Genomic DNA, 17,911 nt, shown 5'->3' with positions numbered 1-17,911 from the left:
AAAGAAAATTTATATAATTTGATGTTGCAACTTCTGATTTTCTTCTTGACTAGAACTACACCTCAAGTCTGGCACCCGAAACTTAAGTTTCTCTAAGAAACTTTCTCATTCAAATAAACTATTTCAATATTTTATTTCCTTTATCCTGTAACTGGAATAGCTGCTCAGGTTAAGTATTGGGGCTTGGGATTACTTTTAAATAATGAGTTAAGCAATCTGAAGTTATTCCCATAAAAACAATAAGCAGAAAGTTGTAAAAATACCAGTTAATGCTGATAATTTAATAGGCCATTTACAGTCATCCAGACATTTTACTCAATACTGTTATGTACAAAATCCACTAAAATAAAAAAAAGAATTTAAATGTTATCTTTCAGATGTAAAAGTGCAATTAACACAGGCAGAGTTTTTTCAAGAATATTACATTTCTATTAAATTCACTGCCTACATAAGAGCCTAACAGTTATACTGCTTACACTAAAATGAATGAGGATTTTTTTTTGTTAACTTTGAATAAACCTCATAGTTGATAAATAAAGGTTTTCTGTCACAATCATAGCACATACATCCAAAAATGCATTGCACAATTGTTTCCATAATTTTCAGTTTTACCTGAAAACTTTAACTTTAGAAATTAAGGTAGAGCAACAGTAAGATTCTTTAAGTTCCAAAAATAATTAACACCATAAAACCTTGTAACCAGTGTGCACAAAAGAGCCATCCTGAATGGCTTTCCCCAGAATTCTAATAGCTTTCCAAAGATGTTATTTACCCTGAATATGTTCTTCCTTTACAGTACCAAATGGATCTTCTGGAACAAGATGTAAATTTATCTTTCATGCATTACTTATTCACAATTTGGAAGTAAATGGCAAGCCTTCATACATGTCAGCCTTTAATCTTAACCAGTCCTGAAACCTCTGCAAAGGTGATTTTTCTTGTGTTAATATTTTTGCAGCTTTTCTCAGTTTTTCTTCATTTCGTTCTAAATAACGAATTCCATCTGTCTGCAGCTGATTGAGTTTCTCTTTACGGCTTTCATCCAGAGGTATGTCTTCATTCATCAGAGGGTTAAATCTGAAATAAGTATCTGGAGGTAACAGTGCATCCAGCATGGTGTGAACTTCTGTATTGAAAACAAATGAAGAAAACAGCTAAATTCACATGAGAGAGGTGAACAGTCCTGCAAGTGATCTGAACCTCAGCTGCTCTGGAATGACACAGTAAGAGTAAATATGTGCTGCTTTGCTGAGTAAACATTTTTCTACCACTGCTGCATCGAAACCCCTTTCTCATTAGAAGACTTGTAAATGACCCTGTAGCTCTGTTTACTCTGGAAAAGATTAATCTTTTATTCCAAGACAACTTCACTGGTATGACAATTAAGTAAGCTTTGCAGCTATAGAGATTTTTAATTACATTGCATTCCTTAACAAGTAAGGGCATATCCTGAAGAGCTGGAATGTAACCTCCATATTCCCATTTCAGGATACCTGTGATTTTTTACACTTGGTACTAACAGAAGTAGGTATTATGAAAACAACAGGTATGTTCTCTTGCAATTTCAAAATAAAAATGTGTAGAATTAAAGCTTTATTTTGTTTACAACTATTAATAAGTTTTCAATATATTATATATAGATTTGAGGCTTGAATTTAACAAATTTAAAATATTCAAGTTAAATTATGCTACTTCAGTTAACTAGCAAAATAAAAAAACTATGTAACACATTTATATGTTCTTTTTTATAACATGTTTCTTTCTCCCTTTAGATCCTTTCTGTCGGCTCACTTAAAATTCCATTTCTATCACTTCCTTCAGCATTCGTTCTATATTCTTTGTATTCTTACTATGTTCCTCCATTCTTTTAAACATCCATTGTCATATAAAAAGTTTGTGGTGCAAAAAAATATCAGGGATAAGATCAAAGCAAAAGATTCTTGTAAATCTGAAATAATCTTGGCTTGGCCTCTCCTCCTGCAAATTAGTCAGCTAAGTCTGTTCTTGTCTCACCACAACCAGTCTTTCTTGCCCTATTTAATACTCTCCCTTTTTCCTTTGTAATACAAGTTCCTATTTGCTCAAATCTACTCTCATCTCTTTCATTTACTTTCCTTTGGTCTCCACAATGAACTTTCCTTTCTTCCTCTTCCCTTCAAATTTCTTGCCTCATTTTTCAGTTGCAATGAAACTTTCTGATAGAAAGCGGACAGCACATATCCCCTTCCCACTATTCCTACTGCCTTTCCACAGCTGTGCAAAAACCAAAAGGCAATGCAAAATCTAGTTTTTTTCTACTAGTGACAGTCAGCTGACAGAAACTCTACAGCAAGGGATTTAGACCATAATAGCATTTCTTGTTCCCTGCCTTTTTGCAGTATCAGTTTCCTTGTAATGGGAGGGGGAAATTATCTGTGTATCAATATTTCCTGTTTACAAAAATAAAACAGATGTAAACTGCTAGTGACTGAGTCTCAATGTTTTTCCATCTAGGAACCAAATTTATTTTAGAGAACAGATGCTTGGCTCTTCCTGACAGAAGTGGAAGTCATCAGGACTGGAAGACACACTATAATCCTTGGAAAAGAACAAGTATAAAAGCATATATAAAAAAGATCAGAAATCAAATACTTTTTCTCAAGCTGTTGAAAATCAGTGTTTTATATTAACTACTAAGCATTTCTGCGTTATGGGAAAAACAAATAAAATATAAGAAAATAGGATTTTTAAATGAATCCCTGAATAGGTCTTTTATCCTAAAGCTCAAGTAAAAAGATTTATCCTCCAGAAAACACGTAATACTGGTACTAAAACTATACACAGTAAGTTACAAAGACAGATGCTTCAATTCAGTTTCATGGGACTGGTAGAGAGGAGAAGAGGAAAGACCAAAGGTTGAAGATTGTCCTCTAAATTGGAACTATCATTCTAAGAAACATAAATAAAATTGAAGACAGCCACAGTACAAGCATATCTTAAGACACCAACCTTCTGTATCAGTTGCACTGTTGATAACATTCGTCAGTTTGGCTTTCAGACTGGTGTGTGTGACATTTGTCTTTACCTCACTTTCATATCGACCAGTGCCCAGGGAAATCAGACACTGCAATGGAACATTGGGCCAGAGACACTTGCACTCATGAACTGCCAGCGCAGAAGGATTATTTAGGAGCAGACCTCCATCCTGTAAATTAACAAGAAATACAAATATTGGTCCTATACATAACATATGGTCACAAAAGAAACTGCAACTACAAATTAAATTAGAATAGCCCAAACATACAAAACCAATTAAAACCCATAAACACTGATTTCCAACTTTTGTGAAATTGAATTGAATCTGTTTGTATGATACAGCAGCTTCCTAGCTTGGCCTCCCAGGCACTGTCAGAGCAACTGCTGGGGCTGTGCTCAGCTCTGCTGCATTATATACAAGTGGTAGGCTGAAACAGCAGCTTTCACTGGAATATCTAGAGAAGTTATGACTTCATTTTTGAAGACCTTTTCAGTAAGACAGATACACATAGTGACAATTTCTTAATCAAAAATCTGCCCCTTGAAATTCTTATTAGTGACATTACAAGGAAATTTTCTGTAACAAAACTCAAATCACTACCTGCAAAAAAAAAAACAAATTAAAAAAGAAAAATCTCAAGAGCTAAGCTTGGCCAAACTTTACTTTGTAAACACAGTCATTACACAGGATGCTTTGATTTAAGAGTTGAAGAGTAATTTAGTTTGGAAAGAACTTACTGAGCTTGTCTGGTGCAACCACCCTGCTCACACACAGGGTCAGGTACAGCATGCTGCCCAAGGCCAGGTCCAGCTGGGTTTTGAGTAACTCCACAAATGGAGACTACAAAATCCCTGTGGGCAACCTGTTCCAATGTTTGACCACCCTCACAGTAAAGTATTTTTCCTGTGTTTGGATGAAATTTCATATGCTTGCATTTACACCATTATCTCTTGTCCTACCAGTGGGCACTACTGGGAAAACCACAGCTACCTCATCTTCTTTCCTTCCCATTCTTGATTGGTACACATCCCCTCTCTGAGCCTTCTCTTCTCTTGGCTAAATAATCTCAACTGACTCAGTCTCTACTCACAGGAGAGTCCTTTAAGCATCTTTGTGGCACTGAACTGGACTAATTCCAACTCCAATGGATGCATGTCTCTATTGTCCTGGGAAACTGGAGACAGCATTCCAGATAGGACCATGCCCTGACCTCTGGCAGCACTGTTACTGATGCAGCCCAGGATGCTGCTGGCCCTTTTTACTGCAATTTGGCATCACTCATGTTGAGCTTTTTGTCCACCAGCACCCCAAGGTCCTTCTCTGCCAGCTGCTTTACAACTCAGTAAAAAAATTCATATCTGTATATGCAGGGCTCTGCCTTTCACCCTTCTCAGCTTCATGACAATTCTTCAGTCTGTTGAGGTCCCTCTGAGTGGCAGCCCAACCATTCGTGTACCAGTCATTCCTCCCATGTTTGTATCATCCAGGGAATTCCTGCACATATACTCCATCCAATCATCCAGATCATTAAAGAAGACATTAAATAGAATTTGTCCCAGTATAGATCTCTAGGTACACCTCTAGTGTCTTGCTTCCAACTTGACTTTGTGACACTGATCCCAACTTAGGCTTAGTCATTCAGCCAGTTTGTATCCACCTCACTGTCTCTTTACCTAAACCATATTTTGACAGCTTGCATTATGGGAGGTAAGTGTCAAAGGCTTTACAAAGTTGAAGCATCTAATGCAATGCCTTCTACTTGTCTAGCAATTGCAGATGGCTGCCAGGGTTGCTCAATCATGAGTAAACTACTTTGGAAATCCATACTGACTACTCATGATCAGCTTTTTGTTCTTCATGATTTTATAAGTCCTTTTCTGGAGGATTTCTTCTATCATCTTCCAAGGGATTGTGGCTAAAGTCAAAAAGCCTGAAGTTCCCCAGAGCTTTCTTCTTGCTATTCCCGAGGACATGAATGTATCTGCTTCCCCAATAGCCATGATAATTTCAAAATAATCAAGTCACCTCACAATGGCATCAGGCAGCTCCACCAGCACTCAGAGGTGCAACACATCAGACCTTACAAACTTACATATGACTAGTTCATTTAACTACTCCCTAACCTGGCTCTCTTCCCACCAAGTACAAATCCTCCTTACACCAGACTTTTTCTCTGGCTGCAGGGGCCTGGGATTCCTAAAAGCCATTGTTACTGGTATAGACTGAGACAAAGGCAGCATCTTGGACTTTCCAAATAATTTGTCACAAGCTCTCTCACCCCAGTCAGTAGCAGGCCCACTTTTTCCCTAATCTTTTTGCTATTTATGTACTTTTAGAATCTTTTGTTTATCTATATATCTTTTGTTACACTCTATATATCTTTTGCTATATTCGTTAGAATCTTTTTTTATAGATATATAGATATGCCTTTATATCCCTCTCCAGGCCAACTTTTGTTTTCCTAGCCCCACCTCTGCAAGACTGGACAGGACATCTATACTTCTGGGTCATTTGTGCCTCCTACACCTTTTGTACACTTCCTTTTTATGTTGGAGTTCAGTTACGACATCATTGCTCATCCCTGTCTGCCATCTTTGCTTGATTTCCTGCTTACTGGGGTGGTCCTTTGCTGAATTTGGAAGGAGTGATTATCATCCAGCTCTCCTAGACCCCTCTTCTCTTCAAGGTCATAATCCCTGTGATTCTTCCAAGCGGAGCTCTGAAGAGGATTGTCAGAACTCAAAATGTCCCTCAGACATTTTTGGAGGTTCCGGGTCCAGGTCAGAAGCATTTGAGACCCTGGCAGGCAGCTGGACACAGCTGTGATTTTGAATTTGAACCATGGAATGACTTACTAACCTTGCAGGAAGAACAAGAAGTCACAAAAGTTTAGATATTATAGTAGAAGTAGTGACAAAGTAGAGGGAAGAATTTTTGAATGTTGTACAGGGGGGTTTTAAGTCCTGTACAAGGGGGTTTTAGTTTTGTACATGGGGGTCAGAGATTTTAAGATGGAGGGATCTGGTCCTGTCCTGTCATCCCTCTTTCTTCTTCCTTACCTCCATGTTCTTGGTGATGTTGGCACTCACAGATTGGTTTAGAGTAGAAAAGCACCATTTAATATAGGTAGTAGGTATTGGGGAAAAACTGTAAACATTTAACACACAATGTACCATATAAAAGATAACAGCAGCCCAGGGGTGGTGGGAGAGGGTGTGTGTGCCTCTGCCTGAGGTGCTGAGCAAACCACAGCAGCCTGAGAAGACAATCTTTTAGATAGTTTACAATGAACTGCCTTGAGACTGAACAACAGAGACTACTGAGCCTTTCTTTGGAAGCACAGGTTGGAGGAGATTTTTCCACCACACGGAGCCACCCCACGAACTAGGGTGGTCTCCGGCAGAGGATGAGGTCTGCTTTCCTGAAATGCAGTGCTCTAGTCCTGCTTTTTCCCCCTGCTTCCTCCCCTTAGAATCCTGACCTCCATTGTCTCACAGTCACAATTGCCAAGACTTTCTTGAACTTTCATATCCCTGACCAGTTCTTTATTCTTCATAATCACCAGGTCCAGCAAAGCACCTTTCCTTGTTGGTCCACCATCACCTAGGACAGCTGCTATCATCAATGCACTCTAAAGATCTCCTTGGTGGTTTGAGCTCTTCTGTACTGTCCTTTTCATCAGGTATCAGGATAATTCAAGGTTCTGTGAGAACCAGCCCTGGGGATATGAGGCTTCTTTACGTTGTCTGAAGATCAGAATTCAGCCCAATACTACTAGGAAAAAACGCTACTCTGGAATTGAGGAGACATCTTTTACTAGCAACATGTTAGAAGTATAGGTGTTGAGGCTGGGATAAAATACTTCAGGACTAATAAGAATCAGTGTAAATGACAGTAAGCATGAGAAGCATTCAGACAATGAGATTTTGATCCACTGAATCTCAAGAAATACATTCAGCACTTCCTGGAAATAAAATGACCTTCACGCCAACCAAGAAATAGATTAATTTGGAATTTGAATTAAATAGAGTATTTTTTTAACTGGGAATGCCTTAAAACCAGCAGTTAGTTATAAAGGCAAAACTTAAACTTGAGAACAATATCAAGAGCAGAGATGAAGACATATGTATCCATTCAGAATCTATATAAACAAGTAAAATATATATAGGAAAGAAAATACTTACTACAAGAAGTATAATGCAAGCACTCCCTATATTCTAAAGTTCCCTGAATTCCCTGCATCCCATATCTGACCATCACATTACAAGAACAATAAAGAAAAGCAACTCTACCCAGGGATAGCTTAGAATAAAAAAGGTTTTAGAGATGAAAAACATTTCACTGAAACTCCTTATAACTACAGCTCTGCTAGAAAAGTAAAAACAGGATTATTGAGCTTAGTTTTTTGAGTTTGCTTTCTTTTAATTAACCTTTCATTTCAACCTACAAAAATCTCTTTGAACCCTCTATGGATACCATCCGCCTTGCTCAAAACACTAAATACACTGCTTAGATGAATGGTCTCTTCAGTGCCCATTATCCTTTGCTCATGTTTAGTCTAGAAAACTAAATACAAGGACGTTTTTGTCCTTTATATAATTGCCCATGAATCTTTATCTAAAATCTTAATAATTATCATAGTGGTGCTTAATTCTTTAAATCCTAGATTAAAAACATGCTTACAAAATAATTTCTACTGATACTGTAAATATAATTAAACATGACTGCTCCACCATGGGAAAATTAGTGTTATCAGAAGTTTGACGGTATATTATTATACTAGAATACTACAATATTTTTATAATACTGACAAATAAAAGATCAAAGGAATATAAAATATACATACCAAGTGTGTTTGTGATGATAACTAATGACTTTGTGCAATGATTTCCATATTTAAACATTCTCCAATTTAGGTTTATTGTAATGACAATAAATTCTTAATGATTTTCAATTTAGACACAACTTCTAGCATTTCTACAGGTAATAGACACATGTCAGTTTTTGAAAGTTAGAAGCAGGACTAAGAAAGGCAACTGACTTGTTTCTTCTCTTCCAAAGAGATTATAACCATGTCCTAATCAATACTTCAAGTAATATTACTCTATTAAAAAAGCAATGTTCATCATACTGCTTTTGCTTACAATAATCAACTATTAAAGGAGTTAACAATGCTATTAGTTAAACTGTACTATTAAGGACTCAGTGAAGGAAACACTGCAGTAATTTGTTTAAATTTGCAGCTTCAGAAACCATACAGCTAATTATGAAAAAAGCTGAAATTCTTGTGAAAGAGAATTTTCATCTTTTTCAAAATTAGTTACAATTTCTTTTATGTGGATTCAAAGAAAATGTAAATAACAAAGAATTTTTCATTCTGAAAATTAAAGAGCAGAAACTAACCCTTCTGATTCTGAATAATTCCTCTAATTACATAAAGCTAGAAAAAAGCCTATCCCAAGATGTCTACTGAGCTAGCAATATAAAATATGAAAGGCAGATCTAAATGCTTTAAAATTAATTTTAAGAAATCATGACATATCCTTCTCCATGCTTGCCCTTGAGACACAGGGACAGAATTCTCAAATGATCGACTCCGCAGTTTTGTACAAAAGACACCAAGATCACAAGAAACTTCACTGATCCTTGTTTTGAAGAGTTGCAAAATCTGCTGTTTTAGTTTTTCTCCTCATTCTGTTGAATTTATTCTATAGCTTATATAAACTCATCTAAATTATTTATAGCTTACTAATTAGTTTATTGTAAGCATTGGGCTTTTAAAATATATTTATAAAAATACATTAACTGAAATGCAATAAACATAAATACTGAATGATTGCCAGCAGTATGGAACGCCTTGGTAACTAACAACAGCCTCCTCATCCCTGCTAGATTCCATGAGCTTTCTTGCCACACTAAACTTTTGTGCAATTAAACAACAGGAAGTAAACAAGGCCAATTTATCTGATCTATGGCTACAGAGATGCAACATCAATCCCTGTTTGTCTCAAAACAAAATAATGAAAACAAAATAAGGATCTTTATACCACATATGATAGTGCAAAAATCTTGTTGATATAAAGTGATATTTTAACTTATAAGCTTCAAGCTACAATTCAAATTCTACAAAGCATTGCTAACTTTATGCACAGCCCTAAAATTTTGGTTCCTATTAAGTTTATTCATTCCTTTTTGACAGATAGCAGTGAAAGTCACTGTATCACTCCTTTCCTCTATATTGTTAGCCATATTCTTATGGCATGGTACTGCCTATGCACACACAGAGTTCATATGAACAGAATATTCAATAAATTACACATTATCGACATACACTAGGTCTAAAAGCAAAACCAATAGATCAAGAGAAGTTTATTGAGAACAGATCAAGAGAAGTGATTATCCCCTTTTATTCAGTATGCAAAAAGCCAGACTGGGGATAGATACTTCGTACAGCTTTGGACAAACAGCTAGAAAACACTGCGGAACTGGAACACATACAGTAAAGAGCCTCTAAGATGGTTTGGGGCCTGAAGCACATAACATATGAGAAGGGATGCAAGGAAGTAGGTTTGCTTACCCTGTTAAAAAGAGAAAGCCAAGGAGAAAGCTAATCACGGTATTTCACTATCTAAAGTAGAAACACCCAGATTCTTTCAAAAAGTACAGAATAAGAGCCAGAGTAGCTGTGGAATCTCTATCCTTAGATATTTTCAAAACTAAGGTGGGCAAAGTCTTGAGCAACCCAACCCAGCTTTGATGAGGTTTAGCCTGTTTTGAACAGAAGGCAGAACCAGATAACCACCTGAGGCCCTCTCCTCCTCCTCCAGTTTTCCTAATGTTCTACTCTATTTAAAGAAATACTGCATGAATCACAGATGTACATAATTTTAGCTCTAAAACAAAATTACATTTCAAAATCCATTCTTATTAGAATTTGAATTTTGTCAGTCCAGTCTCAGTCTTGTGTAAAACACAAAATTTCTAGTGCCAAGAGAGGTTCCAATTGGACATTTAAGAAAATTGTCTTCACCATTGGAACACACTGAAGAGGGAAGTGGTGGAGTCACCATCCCTGGAGGTATTTAGAAGACATTCAGATGTGATGCTTAGGGACATGGTTTAGTGGTGGACTGGGCAGTATTAGGTTAATGGCTGGACTTTGTAGGTTTTTTCCAACATAAATGGGTCTATGATTCACACCTTGCAATCTTTAACAGAAAGGGTAACTTACAAGAACTCTTCAAATGTCTAAACTGTTGACCTATATCCACAGCAAGTGGAATCGGCCCAAGTTTTGACTCAGGACTCAGTACTGGGCAACAGCCAGGGCAGATCCCTTTTTCTTTCTGTTCTCCCATTCTTGGATTATCTGGCCTTCCCTACATTTCATCCTCTCCTCTCATTTAGCTAGATCTTGATCAAATCGCAAACTCTCTTTTTCACTTCCCAAACACACATTTGTCATCCCTTCCCTTCTCGGCTGCTACACTCAGTGCAGTGGCAAGTGCCAGACACTGCTTCATCTGCTGAACTTTGCAAAACCATTCTACACTTGAGTCAACTTAATTTGCTGGCAGTACACCAAACACAAAGTGCTGGAGTAGGAATGCTAATGCAAGGAGATACTAGAAAAGGGGGCATAACTCTCCCAATGTCATCAGGCAGGCAAGCAACAAAGAAAAAGGTTTTTTAAAAAATTTCTAAATAAAAAGATAGATGTTTCTAAATTAAAAATAGTGGAAGCAATCAAGTAAGTTAATATTAAAATGGAATTTAATAACACACCCCCAAAATTGCTAGTGATAGCAAAGCAGTAGACTTAGGGACTGGGACATTGTTTTCGGTCTTTTGTCATAGGCTTTCTAAGTCATAAACATGCAGTTGGTTCTGTTTTATTTAGTATCTTATTCCCAGATGAAGCCAATGAATTTTTTTCACATAGATTTTTTCACAAAAATTCCTTAATACAACAGTAACCATATTTTTAGGGATTGCTGGTAGGTAACAAGGAGTCTAAAGCTGTAGCTAGTATTTTCTATTAGTGTTTTGATAGTTGCAAAATAGTCAAGCAAGGCTCCCCTGTGACCTGACTTATAGATCTTCAATTATTTAAAGCAGGAAAAATACACCTTTTGTAAACAAATGCTCTAATAAAAGCTCTGATGAAGATACCTCTAGAACTGTGCAAGCAGGGTAAAGAAAGACCTGGTTAAACACTGTGAAACAGATGGGTGCAAATGCTACAATCAGAAGGAAAATAGACTGGGAAGTCTGCAAGAAAGGGTACCAGAGCATGTGGGAGCCTGGTAGCACAGGATTTTCTGAAAATCTTGTCCTATTTAAATATTTATGGTGAATGGGCATGATGTCACCAGTGACATACTTAAGCCAATACTTTGAAAATAATTATTTGAAATTAAGATACTAAAATTCAAAAATCATACCATACTTTACCATGGGAGAGCAGCTGTTTCTCACAAAAACATTCTCCACATTGATAGGCCCTCACTGCGTTTCCTAATTCTGTCAGACTCAAATTGAGCCTTGTAACTGTTCTGTACAACACTTTGTGTGCTGCAGTTTCATTTAAATTATCCTAAACTTTGTGAATAAAATAATCTAGCACTGAATGAAGGATATATAATGTATGAAAGCCAAGTCTGATATTTGGAAGCTGAGTTTGTTGGCTCCATAGTAACCACTTGAACTCACTGCCTATGCAGACATGCTTTGCATTTTAGTTCACTCTTACACACTTGCTCTGTTGTTTACTTTCACTGTCTTCGTGAAAAAGCAGAGACAAATAGTACAAAGCTATCACAGGACAAGACAGGCTAAGACTCTGAGTGGACTTCTGAAAAGTATTTTTTAAATTCTATGCTGAAAGTCAACATAAATATCATAAATATGCAGCTTAAGGATAAGTCTAGTTGCTGCAAGGGAGGAGTTTGAGGAGTTGCTGCATAGTTTTAAGGGGTTACTTCTTAGAAAAACTAAAATAACTACTTTAAAAGCATTTACTCTATTTCCCAGAAGCAAATGGGCATGCCTTGCAAAATCATTTTATAAAATCATCTCAATACGTTTATGTATGTAGCAGGCAATGTCCCCGGAGTAGAAGACAGGAATGAGAAAGGGGAGAATTCTTTCACTATCTAAGGTAGTAAGGTCTATCGATACAGGTAACTTCAAGATTCACATACCAGCCTGTGGGAGTCCAGGGCATCCCTCTGGCTGCCCTGGGACCCTTGCAGGGGGTCAGGAACCCCCCTGTACAGAGCCCCAAGAGACACTGTCTCTGATCTCTGTCCATGGAAAAGTTTTCAAACTTACAGGATGAATTACAAGCTCCGAGTGTTTGATATGAGTGATCATTAAGTGTGGCACAGGTGCAAAAGTAAAATTTTAGGATTCTAGGTTAGGGGTCCAAAGGGGACAAGATGGAGGAAATTGGGTGTGCCTTGTCCTTTTTCTTCTTCTTCATGCCCTCCATGTTTCACTGTAGTGTTGGCATTTTTCTATTGGTTTAGACTGGGGACACACTGTTCCAACGTAGATGATAGATATTGGCACATTATTGTAAATATAGCACACAGTTTCTGGTATATAATGTCTGTAACATCCCACTGAGGGCAGAGCCCCACACACTGCCCTGCAGGATAGACCTGCAGCAGGGCAGCAGAACATGTTAGAGATAAGCAAGAATAAACAACCTCGAAAACCAGCACAGAAAAATTACGACTTCTTTGACTGCGGGGCTCAGAGACTTTCTACAATCTCAGAATCATCAATACCACAGATTTCTACACTAACCTAGTCCTCTCACTGCTCTGGGCGCCCAGTGTCATTATAAAAATGTCAGTACTTGTACCCTAAGCTTTCAGGCATGTTCATTAAAGCATCACTGGGCTAAAAAGTTACAGTTTTTGACAAGTGCTTTGTGAAAAAGTTGCCTATACATTCAGATTTAACTGTACAATAAACTAGGTCCCTGTAGCTTCATCACAAACATAACCTTTTCAATACAAAGATTATATGATTATGCTGTTCTGTAATACATATACAAATATGTTTGAAATATACATGAATTATGGCTCTCCTCTTGGAAGTAATCAATCAGACTAATCACAGTATTACTGAGGATGAATCTCATGAAGAGGAGCTCCCAGTAAGACAGGCAGTCTTTATTTTCCTTAACAAACTATTTGGCAAAATATATTAAGTTTTATAGACATGTAACATGACAGAAGCAGAATTGTTTTCATCTTTCTGACAAGCAATGCATGGTGGCATCAATATTTCTAAAAATCTCTGTCTAAAATGTAGAGATCAAAACTAATTTGTTTTTGCTTCATTCTAATGGTATGTTCCACTTTGCTGTTTGAGTGAGAAAATTTTTTAAATAGCTTCAGTCATTTTTTATAAAGCATACAAAGACCTGCAGTTGTCATCTCATACAAATTATTTAGTTGAATTTATTTGGGAAGATTCACCCTTGCTTTCTAATCATGCAAAGAAGCAGACTACTGGGGTCCACTACATACAATTCTAACATATTCTGCACTACACTGATTCCCAGCAGAGGCCCTAATTGGTGACAGATATAAATGCCATCCTCCTACAAACCAAATTTCTAACAATTACAGAAAGAACCAATTCCCTCATTTAGGGAGAGTCCAAGTGCTCCTTTAGATTCCTGAAATAAATACCTTGTGCTCATTATTTTGAAATGCTGTCTCAAAATGATGATTTATCTTTAAATAGAAATAAACCACTTAAGTTACTTGTCATAAATAGTGCAGTGAAAAAGGGATTTCCCTTGAACTGGCATTCAGAAAAATTCTAGAGAAAACAATTGTGCAGAATATGAAAATTAAATGCATTGGTATTTATATTACTGAATTACAGCAATATTAAATTTCTATTACTTCATTCTTTGACAAATAAAGAAAATCTGAAGGTGCACTAGCTGTATTTGTACTTCTGCCACACCAGTTACAGAGACTTTATACTGAGAACACATGACAAAGTAAAAAAAAAATCTAATAACATTTGAAAATTTACTGAAAAGCTTCCTTTTCAGTTCACTGTTTTCCCATACAGTATTTATCATTTTTCCCCCTAAAAACTAGCAACCCCATAATACAATTGGCATGCACCCAAATGCCACAGTCAATGCTTCTGAGAACTGTCAATACTATTGCTCTTGTATGCAGAACATTTGATAATATATTTTACATTCATTAGAGTGAATGCCTGGCAGAGGTAGACTCCTAGGTTATTATCTTAAATTATTAACTCATCCTAGTGTCATTAATTCACAGAAAATGATCCACTGCTCTGAAGACATCACTGAATTTATGGGTTTATGTCAGATACAGAAAATGCATGCTTATAGGGTCCTGAGGAAGTTTGCTAAGTATTAGTAGACATCATGAAAGGAAGAATTGTTTGGCAATAAAATATATTGTCAGATATTTGATTAAGACCATAAGTTGTGCATGACAGATTACATTGATTCTGAAGCTAACAAAAACACACATCAAAAATACAGTATGTATTTTAACCATGTTTCCTAAATGATGAACTGGCTGTAATATTACAAGCAAAGATCACAGTGTGTAACCTAAGAAAAAAATGGGCCCATGTCTGAACCTACATTGACCCCAGACACAGACCCAAACCCAGGCTCTCTTATGATACCTGTGCAGCACAGGTAAGGTTCAACAGTACAGTTAAAAACCAAAAAACAAAACCAATCAACAAAACTCCTCAACCCACGGGTCTGAATAAAATCCTTCTGTATTCAGATGATGACAGGGCACTGAAGTCTTGAAGTTTTGTCCTTGCTGACAACATGGAAACATGTAAATATTTGCTATGGCAGAATGCAATGGACTAAGGAAAAAGCTATAGGAGCTGCACAAAACAATAACATTCAAATAAAACTTCTACAACTGAGCAAGGAATCCCAGATACAGACACACCGTAATCTTGACCACATGAAATATGACCATGTTAAATTTTCAAAATTCTTTAAATTTTATTTCCCAAGATAGCTATCAAAATATTTAGACTAATACATTTTTATATCAGTAACTTGATCAATGTTATTGCTATTATAAATTAATATTAATTTTCCTAATTAATTGGTCTACATTTTTAGCTGCTAGCTTATTAAACAATAGTAAAATGTCAGGAACTTCAAAATGAAAGAAAAACACACACAGACTAGTAGTGACCCATAGGGAATGTAGGTAGCTCATTATTGGATATATCACTTATAAATGCTACTTAAAAATTTTTCTTTTTGATTTAAGAGATAGTGGCTGCAACATCAGAACCTGAGTGCAGAACCTAGATTGTCTGCACAAAGATTACAGAATGGACTCCGTTCACAATTTTCCACTCTACGCAGCCTCCTCTGATCTAACAAGATTTGTTTATAGATGGTCAGCAGTGTCACTGAAGATACATTGACTCAGAAGTCTAAGCAAAAAAATAGGTAAATGATTGCAGCTTATTTGAGAGAAAGGTTTTGTTTCTTCTTTTAAATAAGCCCTCTGAAGATTACATTAGGAAACACTATTCTAAAACAATTGAGATAAAAATCAGAATGCTTCCAAGTAAATGCCTAAACAACAGACACTCTCAGTTTCATTATACTACACAAATCTGCCAATAATGTGTCACTTAGCAAGCCTCTGCAGGGAATCTTTCAAGCAGTCTGCTCTGCAAAATACTACTGGTACAGCAACCACAGCAATTTCACAACGGCTGGTAAACTGCACAGTGAGTGTCCACCTTCAGAGCTGTTATCCAAGGCTATAGAATCCATAAGAGAGAAAGAAACACAGATATTCATGTAACTTACATGTGCTAGTAAATTCCCTTTTCCTTAAATAGCAAGCAACACTGCCTTGAGGGCTGTAGGCAAATGTGTATGCCAAAAAGAAGACAGAGAAACAAAGAAAGGGTTGTTTCTATCATTGTGAGAACAAGATACACCTATTAAACTGCAGGCTGCATAAGCTCTGGCGCATACTGATCACCGTGGCATATCCTAAGAATGAAAAGAACTTCAATGTGACCTATATTCTATGTCTTCTTAGAGCCTGGGAAGCACCCTTGAATCTAATTTTAAAAGCTACCATGTAAAACCAATTAGGGTAGGATGCACTAAGCAAATCACTTTTGAAGGCCTTTCCTGTAACAAGTTATAAAGATGAACTGGCTTTACAGATTTGTTACCTAATAAAAGGAAAGTTTGAAAAATATGTAAAAACCATGAATTATCTTTTTCCAGTTAAAGTATGACTTCAAATTTTAGTTATATCATACTATTGTACTACGTATATTTTTATTTATAGGTGGCATTCTCACCACACATCCTGTCACACCTGCATTATTAAAACTCCACTAACAGACTAGGTGCCAATTTAATTGCTTTACTATGTGATCTTCTTCAAAGAAAACACTTTTACTGGAGCAATATTATACATCAACATCAGGACTATAATAAATGGAATTGTAATACAACAATGGATTCATGGGAAGCTGTCAAGAAAAAGGTTATCAAGTCCTTTGTATTAAATTTGGTGTATTTTATTTGAGAAAAATCTGTGACTGTTGAATTTACCACCATCACATACACAATCCCTGCTGCCCTTTAAATTGATCCTGTAGGATGAATTTAATTTTTACCGTAAAAGCTATTAAATGAAGTATGCATAATGACTTTCTTACATTCTAAATTTCTCTTTTAGTTAATTTAATTAATAATTTCCTCAGCATACTTTACTGTCTACTGAAGTGACACTATTGAGTATCTCAAATGTTTTTCACAGTACAGGGGGAAAAAAGGGAAAAAGAAAAATAATAGATACAAGAAATAATACCCCTCTGAGGGAAGTAGAGGGGAAAAAAAAGTCACTGGATGTAGCAGGACTGGGGAGAGGTTAAGAGCTTTCAGTACTTCAAAAATACATTTTAAAATAAAGGAACTGACATGTGGCAATACAGCTTCTATAATGTAACATCATGACTTGGTCTCTCTTGACTTGCAGAGTTCCTTGAGAAGCATGTTACAGGGATTACATCCCTTTGAATGTTAATGTGCTCCTCTTTTGAACCACAAAGAATATTAATCCTACTCCCCTCATCTACCAACAGCTGCACTGTTTTCTCTTACTTGACAGAGTGGAACCAGATAGCATGGCATGACTGACCTGAATGTAAATATTGCTGTTTGCAACAACTGATGGCTTTTTGCAGAAATTTAGCAAACCAAATCATCAGCTCACCTGCAGCACAAATAAGTGTTCGGGCACCTCTTTCTAACAATGACATCAGAAAAACTGTAAATCTGATTTATTACCTTATTAAAAAAATTAACACGCTTTACATTGAGAGTGCCCAGTAGAGGAAATCGAAGTGAAATGTTTCCAGTGAAAGGGCTTGTGTGTGTACACAAGCACACATGCACATGTAATTCTACAATCACAGAAAAGCGAGTCAAAGCCAATAGCTCAGTTCAGCCATGACTCCACAACAGACATCTGGAGTCATACCTAAGAACTTCAAAAATTCATCTCAACCCTACACATAACTCTCATTCAGCTACTTCCTACAGTTTGTGAAAGGACTCTGATTCCAACAAAAGCTAGATAACATAATAAATACATGAATACGCAGAATGACCCTAAAAAAATCCACTAAATTTCCATTCTCAAAATAAGTACTTTCACACAATTGAAGAGTCTTCAGTCAGATGAACTCCAGAGTGTTTCTCATTCAGATTTAAATGTACAACTGAAAGACAATATGGAACCTGGTCTCTACATAATGCTTAAAGAGTCACAAACTTCAAAGCTAGGAAACGAATACTGTACTTAG

The 17,911-nt window shown here is 36.5% G+C and overlaps 1 protein-coding gene across 5 annotated transcripts in view; it reads right to left on the bottom strand.

The window, feature by feature from the left end:
* Positions 1-260: 260 nt before the first annotated feature.
* PNPLA8 (patatin like domain 8, phospholipase A2) overlaps positions 261-17,911 on the bottom strand; it is a 37,066-nt gene continuing 19,415 nt past the window's right edge. For all 5 annotated transcript variants that reach the window (XM_021545273.4, XM_021545276.4, XM_085569437.1 and 2 more), the window contains exons 9-10: positions 2,989-3,184; positions 261-1,126 (exon numbers count right to left, since the gene is read on the bottom strand). In XM_021545273.4, coding sequence (XP_021400948.3) covers positions 852-1,126; positions 2,989-3,184 — 471 coding nt within the window. In that variant the 3' untranslated portion in view covers positions 261-851. The remainder of the gene's footprint in view (positions 1,127-2,988; positions 3,185-17,911) is intronic.

The sequence above is a fragment of the Lonchura striata genome, chromosome 1A (assembly GCF_050655825.1).
Source record: "Lonchura striata isolate lonStrDom1 chromosome 1A, ASM5065582v1, whole genome shotgun sequence".
NCBI classification, from domain to species: domain Eukaryota; kingdom Metazoa; phylum Chordata; class Aves; order Passeriformes; family Estrildidae; genus Lonchura; species Lonchura striata.
Note: the sequence above shows the minus strand (reverse complement) of the source record. Positions and strands in the feature narration are given on the sequence as shown.